Below are 24,944 nucleotides of genomic sequence, written 5' to 3'. Positions count from 1 at the left end.
TAAAAATTAATAAGATCCCATCCCAGTTTGTTTTCTTTAAGAAATTATGTGTTCAGATGATATATTTTTGTTGCTAAATGCATGATTTTTACGCAAATATAGGAAGAATCAACTTAGTCTGTCATTTTCCAATTCCGAGTGAAATATACATGGTCATACATGTTCCTTTATCTGAACAAACAAAGTGTTTTCAACTGTATTATTTAAACCCCAACACTGACGAAATCATGTTTTGTTACATCTATTTCAACTTTGCCAAAAAAATATTCAGGATATTTTAGTGACTTTTTGTCTCTTTTACCATACTAGTACCTTACAATATTTTAAGTGGGCTGGTTAGGCCCACGGGGGGGGGGGGGGGGGGGGGGGGGTCTCTTCCTATATAAAGGTATATACATATGTGCCGCTGGAATGGGTCCCTTTTTTGATCCGTCAAATATTTCAATGGGGTGCAATTTTACCGAGGAAATATATCAATAGGTAGTAATTGACCGATTGTGATATATCTAATGACTATTTGAGCTGATAAATATAAGAATGGGTTATGATTTCGCTGTGAAATATATGTATAGGTAGGGATTTCACAATTATTCAATATATGAATGGGGGGTGTTTTTAAAATCCCAGCTTCACACCTGTACCCAAAATCCCATGTTGAGACCCCCCCAGTGGTTAGGCCGCCTCAAATGGTCTTATTAGTCTGATTACTGTATCATTGACTAAGATTGTTTGTTTCTGTCCGGGCACTCCGGCTTCCTGCACCTATAAAAAATGAGCACCATGAATTATTATAATAGTGGCGTTAAACACAAATCAATCAATAATAAAATGTCCTGAGTTTATTATCAACTTCGCCACTTGAATCTTTATTTCCACTTCCGATGCACTATTTATTTAATAATAACTTAATAAAAAAAAAGGAAACAGTATCACGGTGGGTATGGTTGTCCTGCGAGAGAACGTTCTCTGCTGGTGATTTGGTCCTGCATGTTCTGTGCTGGTGGGTCCTGATTCTGTGCTGGTGGGTTTGTTTACATTGTATCAGAACGGCAATAAAACTGTTTTGTTGCTTAATTTTTCTCTGATGCGTCATAAGTACCATGAAAAGTATATTACAACAATATTATATTGCAAAAGTCGTGCAAGTTCGTTAAACGGAATTGTCCTGACGCTGTGCTGGTGATAAGAAAAACGGTCCTGGTTCTGTGCCTTTATATTTAAGTTAAAAGTGGCATATATTCAAGATCATTGATGCAGTACTGTTACTGACTAATTAACTGTTGTCTGCTTTCTGTGAATCTGTTTACTGTTATTATGAGAGAAAAAATACCCCTATTTTTTATTTTTTTTAAAAGTTGACTGTAATCTTATTTATTGGCCTGTTAATGGAACCCTTCTTGTCCCCTTTTAAGATAAGAAAGTATGTTAACGATTTTCGGGATAACGATCATTTTGCAAGATCACCAAATACGTTGTAATTTATACAATACTTATATAAAGTAGATGATGTGGTATGGTTTGTTGTCAATGAACAAATTTCCATAAGAAACCAAAGGAAGTATGTGTTAACAACCATACGTCATCGTACGACCTTCAACAATAACCCATAAAATAGAAATGTAAAAGGCTTTGCATAAAAATGGAGAGCATAAATATAGAACAAAGGACTTTCTGAGCGTTTGAATCATATGTCTTAAGCAGCTTAAAACACATTTGTTTGTGAACAATTGAGTGCTGACTATAAGAATGATAATAGTATTGCGGGTTTGTTTGTTTGGGTTTTTTTGGGGGTGGGGTGGGGGATAAGTTAGAGCGAGATTACAGTGAAAGTTTTAAGCTTGGAATAGTTTCCCGTAAGATTTAAAAGAAAAATGTATCTTATAGCTATTAAGAATCACTTGCTGATTTTTTCAACATAATATTTTTGTCTGAACGGTTATCAGGTATCAGGCATTTTTTTCAAAAGTTCAATAGAACACTAAAAAAAATCACTATTTTATGAAAGGGCAGACTATGTCAGAGAATGAAGACGAGATACCCTAGAGAACACAAACAAAACTAAGATTTCTTAGCTTTTTCATTTCAAAATTCCAAAATAAATTAATATTTTTGATAAAGAATTACCGTGGGGAGGAAGTGAACAATGTGTCCTACTTTTCTATATTAAAATATTTTTATGAATAAAAATCAAATGTGCCTTAATTTTAATTGAAAATGAGTAAATAAAAAAATATCAAACTAAAATACACTTTTATTTTAATATTGGTAATATCACTAAGCTTTTAAATTTTGTGTGTCAAGCACACCATCTCTGTAGTAATGACTCCTTACTAAGATATTTCACTTCATCCATTTTTTCTGTATTTTTTATATTATGAATTCTTAGTTTAATTATATTAAAATGTAGCCTTAATTTATATCTAAAAAACTGAATCTAAAGCCAGATATATCAAACATTTTTGTTTCCATTTATCCGTTTTCAGGACTTTAACAATCAATATAAACACGCCTTGAAAGTAAAATGCGTACTCGGCTGGCTGTAATCGACCATTTTTAGGCACCCTCCTAAAAAAAACAAGCCTGGGGCGGGGGTTCAGAGATGCAAATTAAGTACTTAGATCAATATTTTATCTTTTCGTGTATATGGTTTATGACCCCTTCTATGGCCTGTCAATAATGAAATGTGCAAACTGCAATGGTCTCATAACAGCACAGACAATGAATAAAAGAGTATAAACTAAGTGCAAATCATTATTATTTATAGTTCATTAATGTATTTAGTAGAAAAAGAGAATTTGGTGAAAACAAAATCACTATTTTTGTAGAAAATTCAGACCTTTGTACAGAGATTTTTGTTATGTTTAGGTAACATGTCTCGTCAGGATGGAAGCTAAAAAGTCCACGAAAATTTGATTTAAAACCTTTATTCGTTTCAACAAAGTAATTGAGATTTTGTTGAGAATTTAACCGTCTACGACAAAAAGATTTTTTTTTTTGGAATTAACAGCTCTTTTATAAATATATGCAAAGCAAACCATTGCTTAAATTGCTTGCTATGATTGTTTGGATGTTTGTAAACGACAGGTAAGTAGTCTGTTTACTATATAACGTTACTATTATTTATTTGGACAATTAACATTAACTTCAATTTCTGTCAGTTTGTATTTGTTTAATCAAATCCCAGTATGTATTGAAACTCCGTCTACCTATTGTTTGAAAACATCCAAGCAAACATAGCAAGCAAGTCAATCAAATTTTTTTTTGCATGCTTTTATAGAAGAGCTATACTATATAATGCAAAAAAAGCGTTTAAGTCTTTCGCCAAAAAGTCCTATCAATTTTTGTTTGTCCTATGTAAACTTCCGTACCAATTCCTTCCATTCATGATCATTAAATTGAACTGTAAAATATTTCTTGGTACCATCTTAATTTCTTTATAAGTCTTATGTAAACATACTTATGACAATAACTGTTGTGAGCACAAGATTCACTTCGGCTTCACACTTTTAAAGTTCTGCTTCATCACACATTAAAATGTGAACTAAGTTTTGAGACTTTTTTAATCGACACGATTGAGTTTTTGTATATGAGAACATGGTTTATCTATTAATTGAAGATCCGGCTTTGAACTAGCTGTCAGTACCTACGAGCATTCGTTGTTCAATAATGTGTGTCTTTGTGTTATTATTTTATGTGATAAATTGTTGTGTTAGTACATCACTGTAACAATGAAGGAGGAAATGAGGAGGGTTGGTTGGGTGGAAGTGGGGAGGGGTATGCGGAGCGCTAACAAACATGTCTATGCAGCATGGGCTTTGATCATTGTTGAAGCATCAATTCAAGGGGCAATTAATATCTTAATAAAACTATTCTTATTTTAGATACTATATATTGTTATCTGATATTGGACGAAAGTTGTTGCCCTTTTATGTAATTATGTAATACAAGTTACGATCATTTGAAAACACATATTAAACAGCCAAATTGATGCACAAGAGCTTAAATAGTACATGAGTAGTCATAGATCCTATTGACCAAATTTATCTGCCCAATTTTATTGATTTTGTAACATTTGTTTCAAATATGACCAACTTCTTATCCAAAATCACCAGCACCGTATCAGGACCCACCAGCACAATTACGGTTCGATTCCCGTTTGGGATGAAAATTTCAGGAACTCAATTTTCGGCTCTCCCTTGACACCATTTGCGAGTATGGTCTTGAGGAAACGATGATAGTCCGTCGGACGGGGACGATAAATGGCTGACCCGTGTTAAGAGAGAGCCATATCTCTTGCACGTTAAAGACACCCTTGTAGATTTCGAAAAAGAGTAGGCTAATGCCGCTACAAGGCAGCACTCGCACCCGCAAAGTGGAGAGGGATTAATATAAGTTGCAAAACTTGTTTCCCAATCCACTCTAAATAAATATGTTTAAACTAATTACAGGACCCACCAGCACAGTATCAGGACATGAATAAATTGAGAAAATGCTTAAATTTTAATAAATTGCTATGTTTTTTTTCACAAAATAGGTTTGTCGTGTGGATTGCGGTATAGAAAGCGGACGCTATGGGCATTTTTGTTTTATTTTTTCAGTTCGAGATTTTCTGAAAATGAGCATTTGTGTGTTACGCTTACTTAAACAGTTTAGAGAGTCAACTTTTTATTTAATGGTTTACATATGAACCCATAAGAAACAAAATTGAAAAATCTCAACTTTTTTCTTCCATTTTTTATGAGTGCCATTTTTGTCTCTAGGATAAAATTATAAAATTGAGAAGTGTGTGTGTATGTGGGGGAAAAAGGGGGGTGTAAATGTTCATGTCTTTGAAAGAGGGATATTAAATAAGATTTCATTTTTTCCAGAGGGGGTGAAACTTGAAAAAGGGGTCTGGAATAACTTTTCTTTTATTTCAGAGGAGACTTAAAAAAAGAGAAATACAGATGTTTCCTTCAAACCCCATCCACAATAAAAGAAAATGACAATTGCATAACAAACGAACTGCATGAACAATGGAGTCTTAAACATAATCATACTAGTAGGTCTTTGAAAGACAAACTGAAAAAAGTACTAATTGCAGTGCGGACATTGTCGAGGACACTGACGTCTGCTATAAGATGGTTTACTCAACTATATAAACAGGACAAAGAATACCATTAGATTCTATATACTTATAAACAAGAATCAGAGAGTGTCTTTAGTATGACGAGGAACAATGGGAAATAACATGATAAGATTTTAATAATCATGCAGTACAATGTGTTTGCAATGTTTTATGAAGATGTAGCTGTACCTTCAAACAATGTCACATTTGATGATGTATATGCTATACCAGAGTAAAATTTGGTTTGGAGAAGATACGTCAATTCGCAAACTAGGACGAGCTTTCAGACTTGGAATTTCTGTAGATGAGGAGGAGAACTTTTCCCTGCACATTGATATCGATGAAGGCCGTACGGTGACCTATAGTTGTTTATTTCTGTGTCATTTTGGTCTGTTGTTGAGAGTTGTCTCATTGACAATCATACCATATCTTTTTATTTTTGTATTGACAACTAAATTTGCCCACAATATATTTTATTTCTTTCATTACCTCATCGGATCTCAGGTGTCCATTGCATTGTTGTGCAAAGGAATTATTTAAATGGATAAATTATCACTGTTACGGTATTTCCAGGTGAGCACTACCTGGATTAAAACGTATTCTTTGTCAGTATTCTACTTTTAGATACTAACCAGGAAGTTATGTTTTACAAAGTGCACTTAGAGATATAGTCACAGCAGTTTCTAAATAGTTAATTTCATTTCCTCTGAAATAAAGTATACATGGTGTATCAAGAAGATAGTTAGGTAAGATTACTTTTTTTAATCAAATTCTGAAATCCTGAAATATCAGTTTATAAATATATATAGAACATAATGTTGATCGATATACTAACCTGTTTATGTAAGGTGTGGACTGATATATTGAATAAATACTACATAACTTTCGCTTTGTGGATCGAATACATTCAAGAGGATATCAGTCATCGTAGTGCATGAAAGTACATCTTCAATAGGTAAATATTTTAACACCGAAGATTCTGGTCAGAGGTATTTTTCACAATGATTGAACGTGTTTCTGCAAAATGTTTTGAATCTTAGACTACTATATGTATCAGGTTCAATTAATTTTGATCCATAAACATTAAGCGCCATGGACTTTAAGAATATAGTGTCAGCAAATATAAACAAGTGTTACCCACAAAACACAAAAACGTTCAGGAAATGTTCCAGGAACGTTTCTGTTTCGTTGTGAGAACGTTGTGACTTAACATTGTAGGAACGTAAAAGTGTGGACTACCAGTTACGTTGTAAGAACGTTATGATATAACGTTATGGAAAACCAACCTGGAACCTAAATAGAACCTTGTGTAACCAAACTGGAACCTTGATAGAACCTTGTATAACCCATCTGGAACCCTAATAGAACCTTGTGTAACCAATCTGGAACCTTAATAGAACCTTGTGTAACCAATCTGGAACCTAAATATAATCATTTGTTACCAATCTGGAACCCAAATTTAGCCTAGTCCCAGACAACATTTGTATGTTGGCACAACAATGGCCCAACTTATCTACATGCATTGGCTCAACGTTGTTTTTCTCTCCATCTTCCTGAACATGCATGAACATTTTGCCACTGGACGTATTAGCAAACAACAATCAATTAATCTTTCTCTCCAGGAATTGTACCCATATTTGAATGAATTAAATCAACACATCCATGTTACCTATTTTTTTTAAATAATGAATACAAAGATATGAATACCAATACATAATTTATTTTAGCTAGACAAGGAGCAAATTCTTAAAATTTTAATTTTATGTAACTACACGATGTAACATCAGATCTAGAATGAAAATTATAAAGTATATTCATGATGTTTCATTCTTATAAATGTACTTCACTTCAACAGGTTCATACAGTTATTTCCTAGTTCTGTAATTCACTTCTGACATCAGGTTCATACAATTACTTCCTAGTTCTGTAGTTTCTGAATCACTTCATTCGGTTCATACAATTATTTCCTAGTTTTGTAATTCACTTCATCATGTTCATACACTTACTTCCTAGTTCTGTAATTTCACGTCATTAGGTTTATACAGTTATTTCCTTGTTTTGTAATCTAACATGGGTTGTATTCACAAGAGTGTTCCTTTTGTTTTCTGCTACACTTTCATTTGGCATTTTTTCTGATTTCGTCTTTTGTTTAATTCTTATCCAGTGTAGCAAATCTTCATACAAATTATTTCACTGCCCCTGTAATAAAGAAGTGAACAAATAATTACCCAATGTATACTTATGAATATAATAAATCCTAAAGACTATACAAGGCGATGCCATAAGGGATAAGGCACTCATACCACATCTTCCAACATCTTTTTAGAATGTTAGACTTCACAGTGCTAGCTAAGTTAAGCCTGAAAATTGAGGGTATATATGGATACAGGAAACAGAACCATGTAAAAAAATGGTCTATCTAAATGAATAATTCTAGTGAAAAAAATACAAAGTCAAATCTAAATACAACAGCATTATCGATATTATGATATTTAACATTTTAATTATGCATATATATTTGCAAATTTCGAATCCGATGTGGCATTAAGGATTGCTATTATGTAACTAACTTAAAGTAATTTATTGTGCATTTTGTCCAATTCTTCTAAATTTGTATGACCTAAAAATAATTAAACAACATTCGGAAACAGTATGTAACAAGAAAAATTCGAAATTACACTTTTCCATTGATAAGGGTTATAAATGCAAACTTCACATTTAACAAAGATTTCAGAAATAAGATAAGTTTTATTTGTGGTTAAAAAACATTATTATTTGTCATTCATAATCATATATACGTATATCAGAATTTTTAAAGTAACAATCCACTTACATGTTTCTTTATCTTTAAATGATGCGATTTTCTCTTTTGTTTTCTTTGTTATCACTGCTTTCTTACAAATACACAACAGGAAATAGTCTCAAAAGTGACTATCCCATTACACTTAGATTTCCTATAACCTTAATTACCATAGCAACTATCTTTGAAATTTGTCTAACATCTGGTCAACATCATTCTATAGGTCAACCTTATCAGAATATGCTTGATTAACATAATGGCTGTATCAAATATCATTATGTATAAAATTACTAATTATGTTTCACAAATTAAAGTTGAATGAAAAAAGTTATAATAAATAATGAAAATAATGAATTTTAACTTTTATTCGATCAATCTATATGCTTAACGAATAAAAAGTTATTTTGTTCTTACAGTGTCGGTTTTTTAGTTTTAAAAACTATCAGCATTCACTTTCTGAAACAAAATAAAGGTTTGATTAACAAACAAGACGGCAAACATCTTTCTTGCATTTTTTGCTATTAATTTGCTATTTTTTTTATTTTTTTGGAAAGATTAGTTTTTCAAAAAAAATGAGGAACATTATTCGAACGTTTTAAGAATGTTAGTAAAGTAACGTTAAAAAGTAACTAATATTAAACGTTTCTACAACGTATTATTTGTAACATAACCAAACTGAAACTTCCACACAACGTTAAAACAAAACGTTCTTATAACGTTGAATTGTAACGTTTCATTTTAACGTTCTCCCAACGTTCGTGTAACGTTAAGGTCCGAAATAACCTTAAAGGAACCAATCCACAACGTTCTTTGAACGTTATGTGTTTAGTGGGTATATATTTGTATATCATAATGGATGATATGGTATGGAAAGGGTCCTTAATTCAATTCTTTATTCTTTAATTTTGTTTCCCCACTATTCTCAATTCTGGGTCTCCCCCTTTCCACGCCCTCATATGAGCAAGTACTGACAATTTGAAAACCGTTTAGTGTTCTATAATACGGTTCAACAGAAATTTGTAGATTTTTTAGTTAAAAATATAGAAGAAAACATCAAATTTCCTTTTCGGTCAGCCTAAACCCTAAAACGTCACAGATTCATATATACCGTGATAAATTCCTGTAAATTGACAGCTTCACACGGAGTGATACACATAAATTTTGCAAGCTTAAACTATTGATAATCATCTTTCCATGTATGAGATTTATGTGATTGAAATAGTTATGGTCATAAGTGACATTCCTTATTTTCGGTTAACTTTTTCCGTTGAGGGGACCGGTTAATATTTTGAAAATTAAAATTTTGTCCATTGACAAGGATTGAAATAGTTGGTTTGCTAGAAACAAAAACATTGCATAAATGTGAGAAGAAAATAATCTTTTGTATAATTGTATCTAGATAACAGAAAACAAACACAACATCGGTGAAAGTCTTACGCGGCAACCATGTATAATATTATGTTATATAGGTAAATAAAATTCAGAGACAACTGATGCAATTTCTCATGAGTTTTTTCTCTCGAAGTCTAAACAGGATCGAAATGTTATTTTTAAAGGATTATTACAACAATTATCAATATGTGAAGTTAATTATGATGCTGAAACGTCAAGTGGCAAATTAATAGGCATATTCAAGACGAGAACATGTTACTCAGTATAACATGAATATTGACCCTGCTTTGTACAAGACAAACACGCTGAGTCGAATTTTTAACAAACTTATTATCAAGGTTATTTCATGAGGGTAAGTTTCAATTCTATTACTGTTGGAAGCCACCTAGTGCCAGAAGAAAACCCGGCACTAACATTCGGTAGGAAAATCAATTTCAATGATTTGAAATATCCATAAATCACAATCTCACTCAGCGCCGGTACATATTGCTGTTTATTTAAAACATACAATGAAAATATACACTGTCAACATGAAAGAATCTAATCACTGATATTCCAGTAGGTAAAAAAGAAGACAACTAACATTTGAGACACATATAATCATTGGAAGGGGAAAGGGTATACAGGAAGAATCAACACCTTAGTCTGTCATTTTGCCTTTGAAATATACATGTTCCTTTATCTGAACAAAAGTGTTTTCAACTTTATCATACCCCCAACACTTAGGAAACCATGTTTTGTTACATTTATTTCAAATTTGCCAAAAAAAAAAATAAGGATATTTTAGTCATTTTGTCTTTTCTACCATAAAAATCTTTAAGAAATGACTTCATGATTTTTAGCGCATTTCAAGTTTGCGATTGCGCTGGTACACCGTAAAAATTACATTGTTAACTAGTATACAAATTAGAACTATTAATCTAATACTATTCTCCAAAATATCACTGCACAATCACATGATTTAAAAAAGTCATAATTCCCTCAAAAGTTTTCTGAGCCCTTCTTTGTGAAACTGGATATTCTTCAAAATTCGAAGAAAAAATAAATGTTTTTTACAGAAAAAATACATGTCATTAGAGTCGACTTGGTTTTAAACCGATATCGATAGAAGTTTAAGTGATTTTATGTCTCTTCTAACATAAAAGGCTTGAAGAAATGACTTCGGTATTTTTATGTCATTTCAAGTTTGTGTTTCAGCGCTGGTACACTAAAAAGTACATTTTAAACTAGTATACGCAAATATAGGAAGAATCAACTTCTTAGTCTGTCATTTTCCCATTAAAATATGATATCAATTTCATTTTTCTTTTATTTGGACCTGCCTTCTCGTTCACAGCATAGTGCTTATATATTATTTTAACAGACTATCATGAGGAGGGGGGGGGGGTAAGAGGGGTCCTGATCTCGAAATCACGGACTTAAACACAAGAAATCCCGAGGTCCTGAATATAAATAATTTAAATCCCGAGTGGAGTGCTCATTTTCGCCATAACTTTCCATGTTTCTGCAGTTTATGTTCAGATTTTTATGTTTCTAAGGTATACTGATATTTTCATATTAATATGACATCAAAAACAAAATATTTTTAGCTTCTAAATGTTTTTCTTTGAAAATAATCATCTGGAAAGTTAGATTAAAAGCTACTTGAAAGTTCCTGCTGTTTTGTCAAAGGGGAACACATATTCGCCGTTTTTACACATCCGTAGTATTTAAAACCAAACTAACTGCAGCTGTAAACAATATTTATCAAAATCAATTTTATTATAAATGAATAGCAGACATTTCAAAGGTGTAAAGAACTGAAATTTAACACAACCGGTCAAAGAATGACTAAGAATTACGTTCTTGAAATTATTTTTTCATTCGGGAAATTGGCCGAAAATCGTTGTCTGTTTTTCGGTCCTTTGCGGTAAGTGTCAAAATTCTGTCTAAGTTAAAAAAAATAATCAAAGTTATTATAATATAATTTGACGGTATATTTTTTTCCCATTTCACCCATCCATTGACGTTTTTACTCCTCAAAATCATAAAACGGCGAAATTGTGTCCCCGGCGAAAATGAGCGCCCCACTCGTCATCCCGAATAAAAAAAAGATTTCCCGGATCCCAAAAGGGTCAATCCTGAAATCCCGACCTGAAAAACGATCCCAGAGTCCTGATAAAGTTCTCATCCCCCCTCTATCATGTAAGTGTACTCAGAGATTTGTATGGTTTTTAGGTCAGACACATACATGTATGTTCAGTATTAACTGGCCACCCGCTGATTGATACTTCGACACAAGATAGATGTAGATAAGATTGAAACAACAGCAGGGGTCCAGTTAATGTTCAGTAATCGCAACCATGATTTCCGGAATTTATACCTTTTCCGAAACTACTCTAATTTTAGTCTCAAAGTGTAGTGTCCGGTAATAAATTGGAAAGTTTGACGGTAGTTATAGGGAAAACGGTACTATTTATTCTGCCATAGGCGACAATACTAACATTTTCTAAATTTACCAGTTTTTATAATAAAAACCTGGATAAAACAGTTATGTGTGGTGTTAGAACTTTATTACTGTATTCTAAAAATTGAAGCCAAATAGTATCATGACCAATTTCCAACGGAGCTGGTTTATGTTATCCATGCCCACCGTCATTTTGCACCAAATTTATGAAATTTTGGAAGCCTTTTCGAATAATTCTCTAAAAAATATTTCAATAGGTTTTAAAATTTATATTATAAATTTACACACTGCAGTTATTCATAGATAAATAAAAAATATATTGTACCCTTACATCCAATCACAGCGCTCATAATTTGACTTCCTTCACCTGTCTTGGGTACACAAAAGGCCAACCTAATGCTGGGAAAATTAAATACTACCGTTTTCCCTATGAGCCTAGTCACACTAAATAAGACAAACCATGAGTTCACATTTTCGTTCTTACTCGGTGTTAACATTCATAAGTAAATTCAGAGTAAATGTAGCACACCGTCACAGCAAATCATGGCCCAAATAAAAAAAAGACCTAAGAAGCACGGGAAGACATAAATGACCATGAAAACCAGAGTAAATCTACAACTTATTATCAATGCAGATGATAGAAACTTAAAGCTTTCTTCTTTTAATTTATATTTTACAAATTAATGTTCATAAAAAACCACCTTATCACTATTTGTCTCCCATACCCTACTGGACATCACACAGGTTCACTTAAAATTTTGATGTCATAATACAAATTATCTGATGTCACAATGGGAAAGTGATTGTTGTATGAAGTCAATAGGTCATGTGGGACATATTCTCGGGTCAACAGGGAATAGTGATATAAAGGTGTAATCAAAGTATACAGAGCGTCTTTTTACGAATTTTGAAGTCGGTCTTTAATTTTACCATAATTTATGATGTATTATGTTGCCTATAGCTACATTTATACATGTAGCTGCTACTAGGTTATAAGTTTCAGTACATTTCAGGACTACAAGATATTGTGACTTCAAGGTATTGAGGACTAAGCTTGTATCTGTATGTAACTACATGTACGTTATTAGGAAATAAGTTTCTGTGATTTTCAGCACTACATGTGCATTGTATTTTTAAATGTAAAACAACTGAAGACTAAGTTATTATGTTGTTTTACAAGGATATGTTTCTGTGAATTCAAAGACTACAAAGTATTTGACATAAATAATATATTATGGCCCAGCTTAATAACTTTTATTTTTTTATATGAAAAACACTGATTTTCATACACAAGATAGTTTTGAATTAAATTGTAATTGATATTTTATAATTTCTTTACCTTTTTAAGATAAAACAAATTTTTTTTTAGTGCTAGACACTAAATATTTAATTGGTAGTTTCTCACAAGAACCTTAGTAAAACTTAACAACTTTTAATTTGAAATGTTGCTTTAATTGTATACTCAGATATAAATTGAACATTTTAAAAAGAACATTATTTACATGTACATATGACCCTTTATACTATACATGCTATAGTATAATCCAAACATTGTAGCGCACCGCGCAAAAGAGCACTTCTCTTTCAAATCTCACCACTTCTCCCTATCAGTTTCAAAAAGAGAAGTCACTTCTCCCTATAATTCTGAAGTAGTGTGAGCCCTGGAACATGCAATCAGGGCGAACAATCCTGATACCTCCTTTTACCATAGAAAGACACAGAATACCACATAACACTCAAAATATACCACAGAACTACCGGTACACAAATTACAATAAAACTGAAATTAACAAGAGCCTTAAAATTACTTTATAAAATGCAAATGTAATATGTATTTGATGATAATTCATAAAATATACAAAGTTTGAGTCTAAACATGATGCAGCCACTTTCATTTTGGACAAAAAACATCTGGAAAGTGTTATGTTATAGCATATTTGATAGACTTTTTTCATATATTAGCTTGAATTTGAGTGTCATGAATGACTCAATCATTTAAAATCTTTCACCAAACTAAATGAACTGACTGAAGTAGACACTTTAATGTTTAAAAAATGTCCAAAATCTTTCATCAGAAGAATAAATATACACAATGTACTTGAAGTTTTGGGCCAAAATTGGCCAAAACGGATTAATGTTTTTTTCTTTTTTCTGCACTGGCCAGAGGTATATGGGGAGGGTTAATTAAAAGATCTCAAAAAAACAAGTTTAATTCAGACGCATTTATGTGCCTGTCCTAAGTCAGGAGCAGCCCGAGCCTCTGGCCTTTGCTAGTTAATGATTTTTAATTTTAGTTTCTTGTGTATATTTCAGAGTTTAGTATGATGTCCATTATCAAATTTTCACTAAACTAGTATACTTTTTTTTGTTAAGGGACCAACTTAAGCACGCCTCCAGGTGCAGGAGTTTCTCACTGCATTGAAGACCCAGGTGGCCTTCTGCTGTTGTCTGCTCTTTGGTCGTGTTGAGGTCTCTTTGACACATTCCCCATTTCCATTCTCAGTTTTAAACATGTTAAAATGTATTTAAAATATAAATATCACAAATATAAATAATCTTTGTACATGTATATGTATGATCACAATTATTTGAATAATAAATGTTTATAAAGAATGAACAATAACATGATAATAGTGTCTGAAGTATTAATATTTTGAAGTTCTGTGGTAAATTTTGGGTGTAATCATTATATATATATATATATATATATATTATAGATGGAATGATTTTTAGGTTTTTAGGGAATGATTGAACAAACTGCATATATATATGTCAGACTGTATGGATAGACCACTTTTAAGTTACATGTACATGTATGTCCTTCACCGGAAAAATCATAAATTTTGCTCTTCTTTAAAGTGTCATTTGATTTACCATGTTTAACAGAAAGAGGTGATTGTCTGTATCCCATCACTATTTAATGTACATTCATCAAATGCAAGCGTCTTAGTGATCGTCATTGTTCAAGATAAAGTAGAAATAATACATTTTGTATATGTTATGTAGGTACATGTACTTAATTACAATTTCCTAATGATAGCAGTGCTGACTGTCAATTGTAAGAATTGAATTTGCGGAATAATTTGTGCAATATACATAAATTTGTAGAATCATATTTTTCTAACCACTCGCTCAACATGGTCATGGGAACAGAAGTAACGATACCACTTAATGCACAAATGATTTTCGCCAAAAACAAAGTTTTTAATGGAAATGCATAAGACTATAAAGTTTTCTATTGATAGTTGTTCTGCTTAACGTCCAGTGGCAAAATATATCATGCAAATTCAGGACGTGGACGTAATCATACCATTCCTTATTTTGTTCTTGTCCAAAAGATTTTTTGTTTACCATAGTATAAGCATGATAAGCAGATTGTTCTTAACTTTGTACAACATTGATTATAAGTTGACTGATAAACTACATTTTATACTGTCAGGGTAAACATAAGGAAAAGTACTATTTAGAATGTTAGAATTCGTATACATGTATGAACCTGTACAATTTAAAATATGCACTTTTATTTACAGCTACTTTCATTTACATGTTCCTGTTTTCTACTTTCCTTATGATTATATAATAATTTTCAATACAGATTCAAGAAGAAGTAAAAAATGAATTTGAAGTTACTTGAGGTAAAAAAGAAAAATTGTTAACAATTTCAGAACAATTACACTTAAAAATGTGTTGTTTTATGGTTGAATAAGAGTCCATATTAGCTATCTCTCCCCCCCTCCCCCCCTAAATCCGCCTCTGCACTCCAAACGTTGCCTTAATGATAGTGTGAGTGGGGCATCCATGTACTATGGAAAACAATCTTGTTTGATACTGTTTTTCTGTCTATATAGCATTTATCCCATATATCATATCAATATAATTTTTTTTAAGTATCATGTAAGGGAACTGATGCCTTAACTTTTCATATCCTCTTACACCCATAATGATGTTTTTAGGAGTTGAAACTAATTTGTGTTCCTGATTTTATATATTTTCACACGTTCTTAATTGTTACTTGGTGACTGGTATCTGATATTCATCGACAAAAGTACATTTTATATTGATTCATAATAAAGGAGTTTCCTGAAGCTACAGAAATGATAAAATCAAAGTTAATTTTTGACAAGAAGAGTTTTCCTCGAAAGTGTTTTTAAAATTGAATTCATTGTATCAAACAAAAAGTAAGTTAGCTATTACTTTTGTAATTTTTTATAACTACTGGTAGCTAAAGAAACAAAGGCCGTAAAGGAGTTTCTGAGTAGGTATGTTATTCAGAACTATTGTTTGGCCCGTCAAATTAAAATAAAACTTTTTTGAAACTTTCAGAATTATATGAATTTTTCAAAGTATTTACATGCATATAGACAATTGATTGAAATTTAAAATTAAATTATCACAAGATGACTTATAAAAACAATTATAACATGAACGATTGATTTAAGACTAAATAAGTCATTTAATTAAAATCCTTCTTATATATAAATCCTTAATTTGACTGATAAATCACCAGGTTAATACAATCTGCTAAAGGCCACTTGTGGTGCCATAAAAATGTTGAAGTTGACATACAATATATACATGAAATAAACTGATAAAATAGGGTTGTTAACACAAAGTTTATGTACAAACTATGAATTTTCCAAGACACCCTAAAACTTATTTTACACATACATGTAGTAAATCATTTTAGAATACATTTTATGCAAAAAAACATTTTTGGATAAACCATAACTCACATCTTAATATTGATTTAATGATAGGATCAGAAAATGATTCTATTTCTTCCAATTTTTCAGTAAGCACTGAGTTCAAGAAATTTGAAGCTTAATTGAAATACATAGGACAACTATGAATACTGTTTTCTGCCAGACTTATGCCTTATGATTATCTGAAAGATGTTATTTGTTTTTGTTAGAAAAGATGTCATTTGTTATATTTGTTGTACTTTTTGATTTTCTAATTGGATTATTAAAGGGGCAGAAAAGTTACCTACATGTATTATCTAACCTTTTCCTGTTTTATGTTTTTTTTTAGTAGATGATTGATGGATTAATAATTGTTTTATGCCACACCAGGCACAAAAAAAGTCTAAATCGTAGTGAAAGGAGTAAGTTCCGAAAGTGCCATTTTTGGCCCCAATTATAAAGTTCATAGTTACACGACAATAATTGTTTTAAGTTGTTTGAAAGACATGTGAGAAAGTTAAACAGAGCTGTTTTTGTCAAAGTTTAATTCTAACACATTGATTGTAACATCCCAAAAAGGTCAAGATAAGGGATTTTGGTAAAATTTGACAAAATCAGCTGGATTTCAACCTAATAAAAGACCAGGAAAGATAGAGCGCAGACGTCGACAAGCTTAATATTCAAATAAGACATGTTAAATGTCTTCACAAACACTATTTTAGAAGATCTTTGTTGTCGACGTATGCGCTCTATGTTTCCTGTCAAATAATCTTTGGAAATTTACCCATTTTCGTTGATTTTTCCGTGAAAATTCAATCTGAGTACAACTTGTGACGTCATAATGAAACGCAGAAACGTAAAATTTCAACAAAATGGCTTATATCCTAACTAGTCAATGTATTAACTATAATTTATCGTGATATTGGTCAATAAATCCAAATTTGAAATTTACGCTACAAAAGGGGGCCATTTAAGGACCTTATCGAACATACTCCTTTGAGTCATGGTGCACATGGCAATGAAATGAGATGTACAAAGCTCCTTTGAAAAGTAATGCTTGCCTGTATTTAAAATGGTATAAAAGTATTTTGTTAAATTATTATAAGTTATACATTGTACTCTGCTGTGCCAGCTGTAGCCTTTGCATGTTACCCCACCACAACCCCAAAGATTTTAGCTGAGAAAACTGAAATGACTTTTTGCTTATTCAAAGTATTTCAGGTCAATTGTACTTTGTAGCAATGAACACAATACATATCTTTCAAATTTGAGTGATGCTTACTATATTTATGATGCTATGATTATTTTACAGTAAGTCTTTTTATATCTAATTTCATCTCACCATCTTGTGTGTTTACTTCTAAAATTACTAGGCCAATTGACCAATTTGAACCAAAGATTACTAGATGCTTTTAATAATTTGAGGTACCACTTGGTTTGATAAACTTTTTGTAAGTGGTTTGAAGTGTTTTGACATCCTTAGGGAAGTAAAATTATTCATGAACTTGTCAACAGTATTGTACATCAGTGATCATTTCTAGCTTCTTCCTCATGAGTTTACCACAGTGCAGCTTTGATACATTACTAAAGGGCTTAAAATCACTATCACGTTCGTATTTTTTTGGGGGTAATAATCTGAAAAAAAATCATTTAAAACATTATCATATCTAGCTTCCTGTGTTTTTGTTCTAAAAGGAAATAAAAAAGTATATAAATAAGAAATTGGGAAAAAATAGATTATAGGCCACTATATAGTATAGGTTTATCTCATTGTTGAAGGTCATAGGGTTGCCTTTAATTGATTACATCCACTTCATTTGAACTTAGGTCCAGAGTTGTTTTATTTGCAATGAAACCATATCTCCTTACTTTTATATTAAGGTTTATGAACTGATTAAGCGCAAATCAAGAAATGAATTGTGTCTGAACTTTGCTTGTTCAAAGAATGTGTTCTATGACTGTTAATTAAATTTGCATTAATCACACAAATCTTTAATTTTGTCTTCCCACAGGTACAAGGTGGAATAGAGCACTTGCAAAAAAGAAGAAATACAAATTAGAAAAGGTATTTTTTTTTTATAAATATTCAGAAATTTTTATATACCTTTTGAAAATATGATATTATGTTAGAACAATAGCATGTATTTGGTAAAACTCAAGTTTGCTTAAACTATTATGTAAGAAATTTTTCATAATGTTTGGTTGTTGAATGGTTGTTAAATGTATTAAGTTTCATCAAAGATTTTATTCAGTACATTAAGCATCATTATGTTTCTAAACACTTGTATATTGAAAATTTCACACATCCACACATAAATCAAACTTAGAGGGCCTTGAAATATCAGCATCTGTGCAAAGAAGTGGGAAATTATTTTTTTTGTCAGTTCTCTCTTTTTAGTATGAATTTTGGTGGTGTCACTTTTACCATTCGAAAGTTATTTCCCTTTACAAATGGAAAAATGGCTATTTTTTTTGTTTCCATTCTCTTACTTGAGTTGACCTCCACCTTGTTATGAAACTTAAAAGACACTTTTGTAATTACCTGAAAAAAAGCAGATCTATCTTCAATTTTGGTGGTGTCACTCTGACTGTTCTAGAGTTGTGCTCCTGTACAAGTGGAAAAAATTCTGATTTTTTTTCATTTCAGTTCTCTAACTTAACTTCAAGTTAGGAATATGACAGTTGTCATCTATTTGTTTGATGTGTTTGAACTTTTGAATTTGCCTTTTGATAACAGACTTTCCCTTTTGAATTTTTCTAGCAGTCCATTATTTTTTTTTTTTACTTTTTAAGTTAACGTCAACCAAATGTTATAAAACTTATACACAATGCTTATTACCACAACATACAGATCAAGTTTGATTTTTGGTGATGTCACTTTGACTGTTCGTCAGTTATGTCTCTTTATAACTTTATATGATTTGCAAGAGGGAGCATTATATGTGTTCATGGACACATCAATTTCCACATTTATTTAAGGATGTACTTAGGTGAGGTTTTAGAATTCATGTTAAATGTTCAGACTCCTTGGTGTTTTTCCATACAATGCAAGGTAAAATATTTTCCCCCATAACACCCATTTAGTTTTTCATATAAGACTTAATAGCTCATGAAAGATCATTTACCCAAATTTTAGAAGATTCTTGATTTTCTTTTTTTTTTGTTTTGAGACCAATAATATCAATGCAAATATAAGGTAAAAGTCTGAGTCAGCCTTTTCTCGCCGTATTTTAACTTGTTGTGCTCATCTAAAGCTCATCAAAAAAGTTATCAAAGAAAACAAATGCTATTTTATTTTTACATTTCAGATAAATTGAAAATGATGAAAAAATGAAAAAAATGGCAGCTATTTATCGACAGCTAATTGTTTTGTCAGTAACATGGACAATAGTGGACAGTTTTACTGAACCTACTCCTGCTGTGTCTAATTTGACTTTGAGTGCTCAGATATGGGGTGATGGAACTTGCAATGATGTAAATTGTTACAGGACACATTGTGTTGGAAGAAGTTCAACAGGCATTCCGTATTATGTTATTGATATGAATACCTTGGATGGTGTCTGTAAACCTTTATTTGTAGGACCAACCAATGGTTACAAAACTAATGGACTAATTAATATCGATAGTACCAACTATGCAAACTGTAGTGTCAGTGAAACTTATTCGTTATCAGAATACACATTAACATTTTGGATAAATTATGACTGTACTGGTACTAGTGTTTGGTAAGTATGGGAAAGATTATAGTACACCTGGGCATGCATGCAGATTCTAATGCTAAGGGATCTATAGGTTTAAAAAGGGTTTGAAACACTGTTTGAAAATGGAAAAATAATCTGTTAATATAAAACACAAAGGAATCTAAAAAAAATGGTAAATCAGTGAGGCATGTGTTTTTAAACAACCAAGATATTGAAAAATTAGCCTGGTATCCTCATCCCATTGCTTGACATTAAAAATTTCAAGTTCATATGATACTTGTAGTAAAACCTTCCTATTACTGCATTTCTAACATTAATGATGTTAATTCAATCATGATGAGTACAGATGGCAAGACATTTCTGCATGTGCACTCATGTTAACAATGTGCAAATTCATTCAAGCCTTCTTTTGATATCCATATAAATATATATACCATTAACACTCGTTAGTAATAACTCAGTTTACTCAAAATTTCAGGCAAGTTGAAATTTCTTTTTGTCCCGAAATTTTTTCCACACAACTTGATGACCAAAAGGTTACTTAATGTTTCTGTTTTACAGCTCTTTGTCAATACGTAGTGATATCAAAGCAGTATTTAAAAATAATCAAATGACAGTTAATGGAGAAAACTACAATTGGACGAGTAATACTTGGAAATTTGTTGTAATAAAGGTAAGTTTTATCATAAAAAATATTTTTCATATTTTTTGCATGCATTAATTTTTGCAATTGTTGAACAAAAGTGAGGTCATTTATTGCAATCTCAGATAATGATGCATATCAAAAATGTTGTCAAAATGTGCATTCTGAATTGTTGGTTTGTTTTTTGTTGTTGTTTTTTTTGCAATACCTATTCGATTACAAATATTTCAGTAATAAAAACATCTAGAAATATTTTTGAATTGATATTACAATGTATTTTGTGTTTTTTTTAAATCATATATTGCATGTTTGCATTTTGTTTTCCAACCTTGGTGCTAAATCTCTTACTTTCATTCTATGTTGGATTATTTGGTCAATTTTTTTTTGATTTTTTTTTTTTGTTAATAATGTTTGGTTACAATTGTTTTTCAGGTTATTTTCTATCACCTGCATGTTCATAATTTTGAATCCTTTATTTATAAGTACAGTGAAACTTGTGTTATCAGACACACTAGGGGACCAGAAAAAAATGTCGGATGAAATGTGTCGGTTAAAACAGGATGTTGGATTACTCAGGTGTCAGATACGACAAGTTACACTGTATTTTCAGTCACTGTGGTTACTTTGCATAAAATCATTTAATCATTTAGGAGGACCAGGTTACAAAAATTGTCTTTACAATTAATTATAAACATATAACAGCATTTTTATTCTGTATGAGAGTCGCTCTTTTAAACTACTAGTATCTGTAACACATTGCTTTTTAAGTTGAAGTATACACTCAATTATTATAATGTTGCAATGTGTTTGTAGCAAGGGTTAATTGTCAAATATGGTTTAAATCATGGTTTATCTGTCCTTTCTGTCAGAATACTTTGTAAAGTAACATATGAATTTCTCTTTACTGGTAACTAAAAATGTTATACATGTATCAGGCAAGATGAAGCCATTGAGTATAAAGAGGAATAATGGTAGGTTGTGTTTATGATTACAATGCCAATCAGTGAATCTTATGTTTTTACAGTTCTAATTTCTTATATATATATATATATATATATATAATATATATAAACAACTCGTCTAAACATCAACCCAACAATGTTAGATCTGTATTTTGGTTCTTCCCTCGCCGGGATTCGAACCCATGCTACTGTGATATCGTGACACCAAATAGTCTGCACTGCAGCCGTCTCGCTAGACCACATGACCACCTGGGCTCTACAATAATACAGCTTTCGCTGGCCATGTGTTACCTTTGCACGTCAGTTTTAATCTAGCGGTGTACTTACAGTACATGATATATAAGGCATGAAGATGTTATTGTTACAGATCAGCTAAATTATCTATAGTAAAGTATCCTACAAATTAATGTAAGATACAGTCACAGAAAATAATTATATTCATAAGTACGTCTGAGTCAGTGACAACTCTACAACAGATGTATCCATCAGATCGCCATCAATGATGGTGATACATGGCTGTGTACATAATGTATATACAACTCGTCTAAACATCAACACAACAATGTAAGATCTGTAAATTTGCTTTTGCAAATTTTTGGTTCTTCCCTCGCTGGAATTCGTGACACCAAATCGCCTGCACTGCAGCCGTCCAGCTAGACCACACGACCACCTGGGCTCTACAATAATAGAGCTTTCGCTGGCCATGTGTTACCTTTCCACGTCAGTTTTAATCTAGCGACATACTACAGTACATGATATATAAGGCATGGAGATGGTATTGTTACAGATCAGCTCAATTATCTATAGTAAAGTATCCTACAAATTAATGTAAGATATATATATATCCGATGGATACATCTATTGTAGAGTTGTCACTGACTCAGAGGTACTTATAAATATAATTATTTTCTGTGACTGTATCTTACATTAATTTGTAGGATCCTTTACTTTAAAACTGACGTGAAAAGGTAACACACGGCCAGCGAAAGCTCTATTATTGTAGAGCCCAGGTGGTCCTGTGGTCTAGCGAGACGGCTGCAGTGCAGGCGATTTGGTGTCACAATATCACAGTAGCATGGGTTCGAATCCAGACGAGGGAAGAACCAAAAATTTGCGAAAGCAAATTTACAGATCTAACATTGTTGGATTAATGTTTAGACGAGTTGTATTGCAAATTTACAGATCTAACATTGTTGGATTGATGTTTAGACTAATTGTATATATATATATATGTTTAGACGAATTGTATATATATATATATGTTTGGGCATGTATCATATTTTCTCTAAAAATGAGGGTGCTTTTTATATGGCCTTCCAAATACCGTTTCGATCCCTAACATCACTGAAGAGACATTTATTGTCGAAATCCGGATATGGTGTACTAAAGAAATATTGACACCGAATGTTTGTGGCACAACATCCTGTCCACAAGTTAACAATTTTTTTTTCTGTGACGTATTAAATTTATAATAAGATCCATTTTGTTACAACCTGTGATCAATTTTATTTGGCAATCGCCAATGGCAGTCAGCAGGGTTAAAGAACATCAGTTGTTCGACCTGTTAGTCAAATGCGTTTTGTTTAAATATACTTTTTCACTCTTTTGGTCTTTTGGAAAATGTTGTTTGTGCTGTTTTTAGACCCTTCTACAACGAAATTTGTTTGACATGCACACGTATAAAAATTGCGGTTTTTATCCAACGCAGTCATAGGTTTGAACGTAGTTTTCAATTTAGACTCGTTTATATTTTTTGTTTGGGCATGTATCATATTTTCCCTCCGGTTTATATGATCCGTTCATCCTATATATTGACTCTTAAAATTCAAGAGTTAATCTAAAAATGAGGGTACTTTCTCTAAAAATGAGGGTGCTTTTTATATGGCCTTCCAAATACCGTTTCGATCCCTAACATCACTGAAGAGACATTTATTGTCGAAATCCGGATATGGTGTACTAAAGAAATATTGACACCGAATGTTTGTGGCACAACATCCTGTCCACAAGTTAACAATTTTTTTTTCTGTGACGTATTAAATTTATAATAAGATCCATTTTGTTACAACCTGTGATCAATTTTATTTGGCAATCGCCAATGGCAGTCAGCAGGGTTAAAGAACATCAGTTGTTCGACCTGTTAGTCAAATGTGTTTTGTTTAAATATACTTTTTCACTCTTTTGGTCTTTTGGAAAATGTTGTTTGTGCTGTTTTTAGACCCTTCTACAACTAAATTTGTTTGACATGCACAAGTATAAAAATTGCGGTTTTTATCCAACGCAGTCATAGGTTTGAACGTAGCTTTCAATTTAGACTCGTTTATATTTTTTGTTTGGGCATGTATCATATTTTCCGTATATATATAGACGCCTGAGTCAGTGACAACTCTACAACAGATGTATCCATCGGATCGCCATCAATTATGGTGATACATGGCTGTGTACATAATGTATATACAACTCGTCTAAACATCAACCCAACAATGTTAGATCTGTTTCGCAAATTTTTGGTTCTTCTTCGCCGGGATTCGAACCCATGCTACTGTGATATCGTGACACCAAATCGCCTGCACTGCAGCCGTCCCGCTAGACCACACAACCACCTGGGCTCTCAAAAAATGAGCTTTCGCTGGCCATGTGTTACCTTCCCACGTCAGTTTTAATCTAGCGGCGTACTACAGTACATGATATATAAGGCATGAAGATTTTATTGTTACAGATCAGCTAAATTATCTATAGTAAAGGATCCTACAAATTAATGTAAGATACAGTCACAGAAAATAATTATATTCATAAGTATATATATAAAATTTCTATTTCTATTCTAATATATATATATATATATATATATATTCTTGCATCTCTATCTGTTTTTAGTGTCACAGAAAAAATGTATATGTGGCTGTACAATGATTGTAAATAGATATTAAAATATAACATAGATATTTCTTGAAAAATTATAAATATTTACATTTTAAGACTACTTTGTTTTTACATACCAAGATTAGGAAAAGTTAGGTATAGATCAAGGAGACAGCAATCCAACATCACAATATCCTACAGACAGCCAGAGGTCAACACATTCACTTTTTAATAATTAAAAGATATATATAGATTCTACCACCATATTGAGTGTGATAAGATATTTATCCTCTCTAGACTTAAATTTTAAAGTTTAAAACATCCAAAAATTTTCAAGTTTAAAACGTGAGGT

The 24,944-nt window shown here is 31.8% G+C and overlaps 1 protein-coding gene across 3 annotated transcripts in view; it reads left to right on the top strand.

The window, feature by feature from the left end:
* Positions 1 to 5,738: 5,738 nt before the first annotated feature.
* LOC134715378 (hepatocyte growth factor receptor-like) overlaps positions 5,739 to 24,944 on the top strand; it is a 73,650-nt gene continuing 54,444 nt past the window's right edge. Inside the window, exons 1-4 of one of the 3 annotated variants that reach the window (XM_063577525.1) lie at positions 5,739 to 5,853; positions 18,440 to 18,492; positions 19,736 to 20,152; positions 20,690 to 20,801. In XM_063577525.1, coding sequence (XP_063433595.1) covers positions 19,758 to 20,152; positions 20,690 to 20,801 — 507 coding nt within the window. In that variant the 5' untranslated portion in view covers positions 5,739 to 5,853; positions 18,440 to 18,492; positions 19,736 to 19,757. Of the gene's footprint in view, positions 5,854 to 5,944; positions 6,063 to 15,859; positions 15,924 to 18,439; positions 18,493 to 19,735; positions 20,153 to 20,689; positions 20,802 to 24,944 lie in introns of those variants that run through there. The other 2 variants (XM_063577527.1, XM_063577528.1) reach the window with 2 other exon arrangements.

The sequence above is a fragment of the Mytilus trossulus genome, chromosome 4 (assembly GCF_036588685.1).
Source record: "Mytilus trossulus isolate FHL-02 chromosome 4, PNRI_Mtr1.1.1.hap1, whole genome shotgun sequence".
In the NCBI taxonomy this organism is placed as follows: domain Eukaryota; kingdom Metazoa; phylum Mollusca; class Bivalvia; order Mytilida; family Mytilidae; genus Mytilus; species Mytilus trossulus.
Note: the sequence above shows the minus strand (reverse complement) of the source record. Positions and strands in the feature narration are given on the sequence as shown.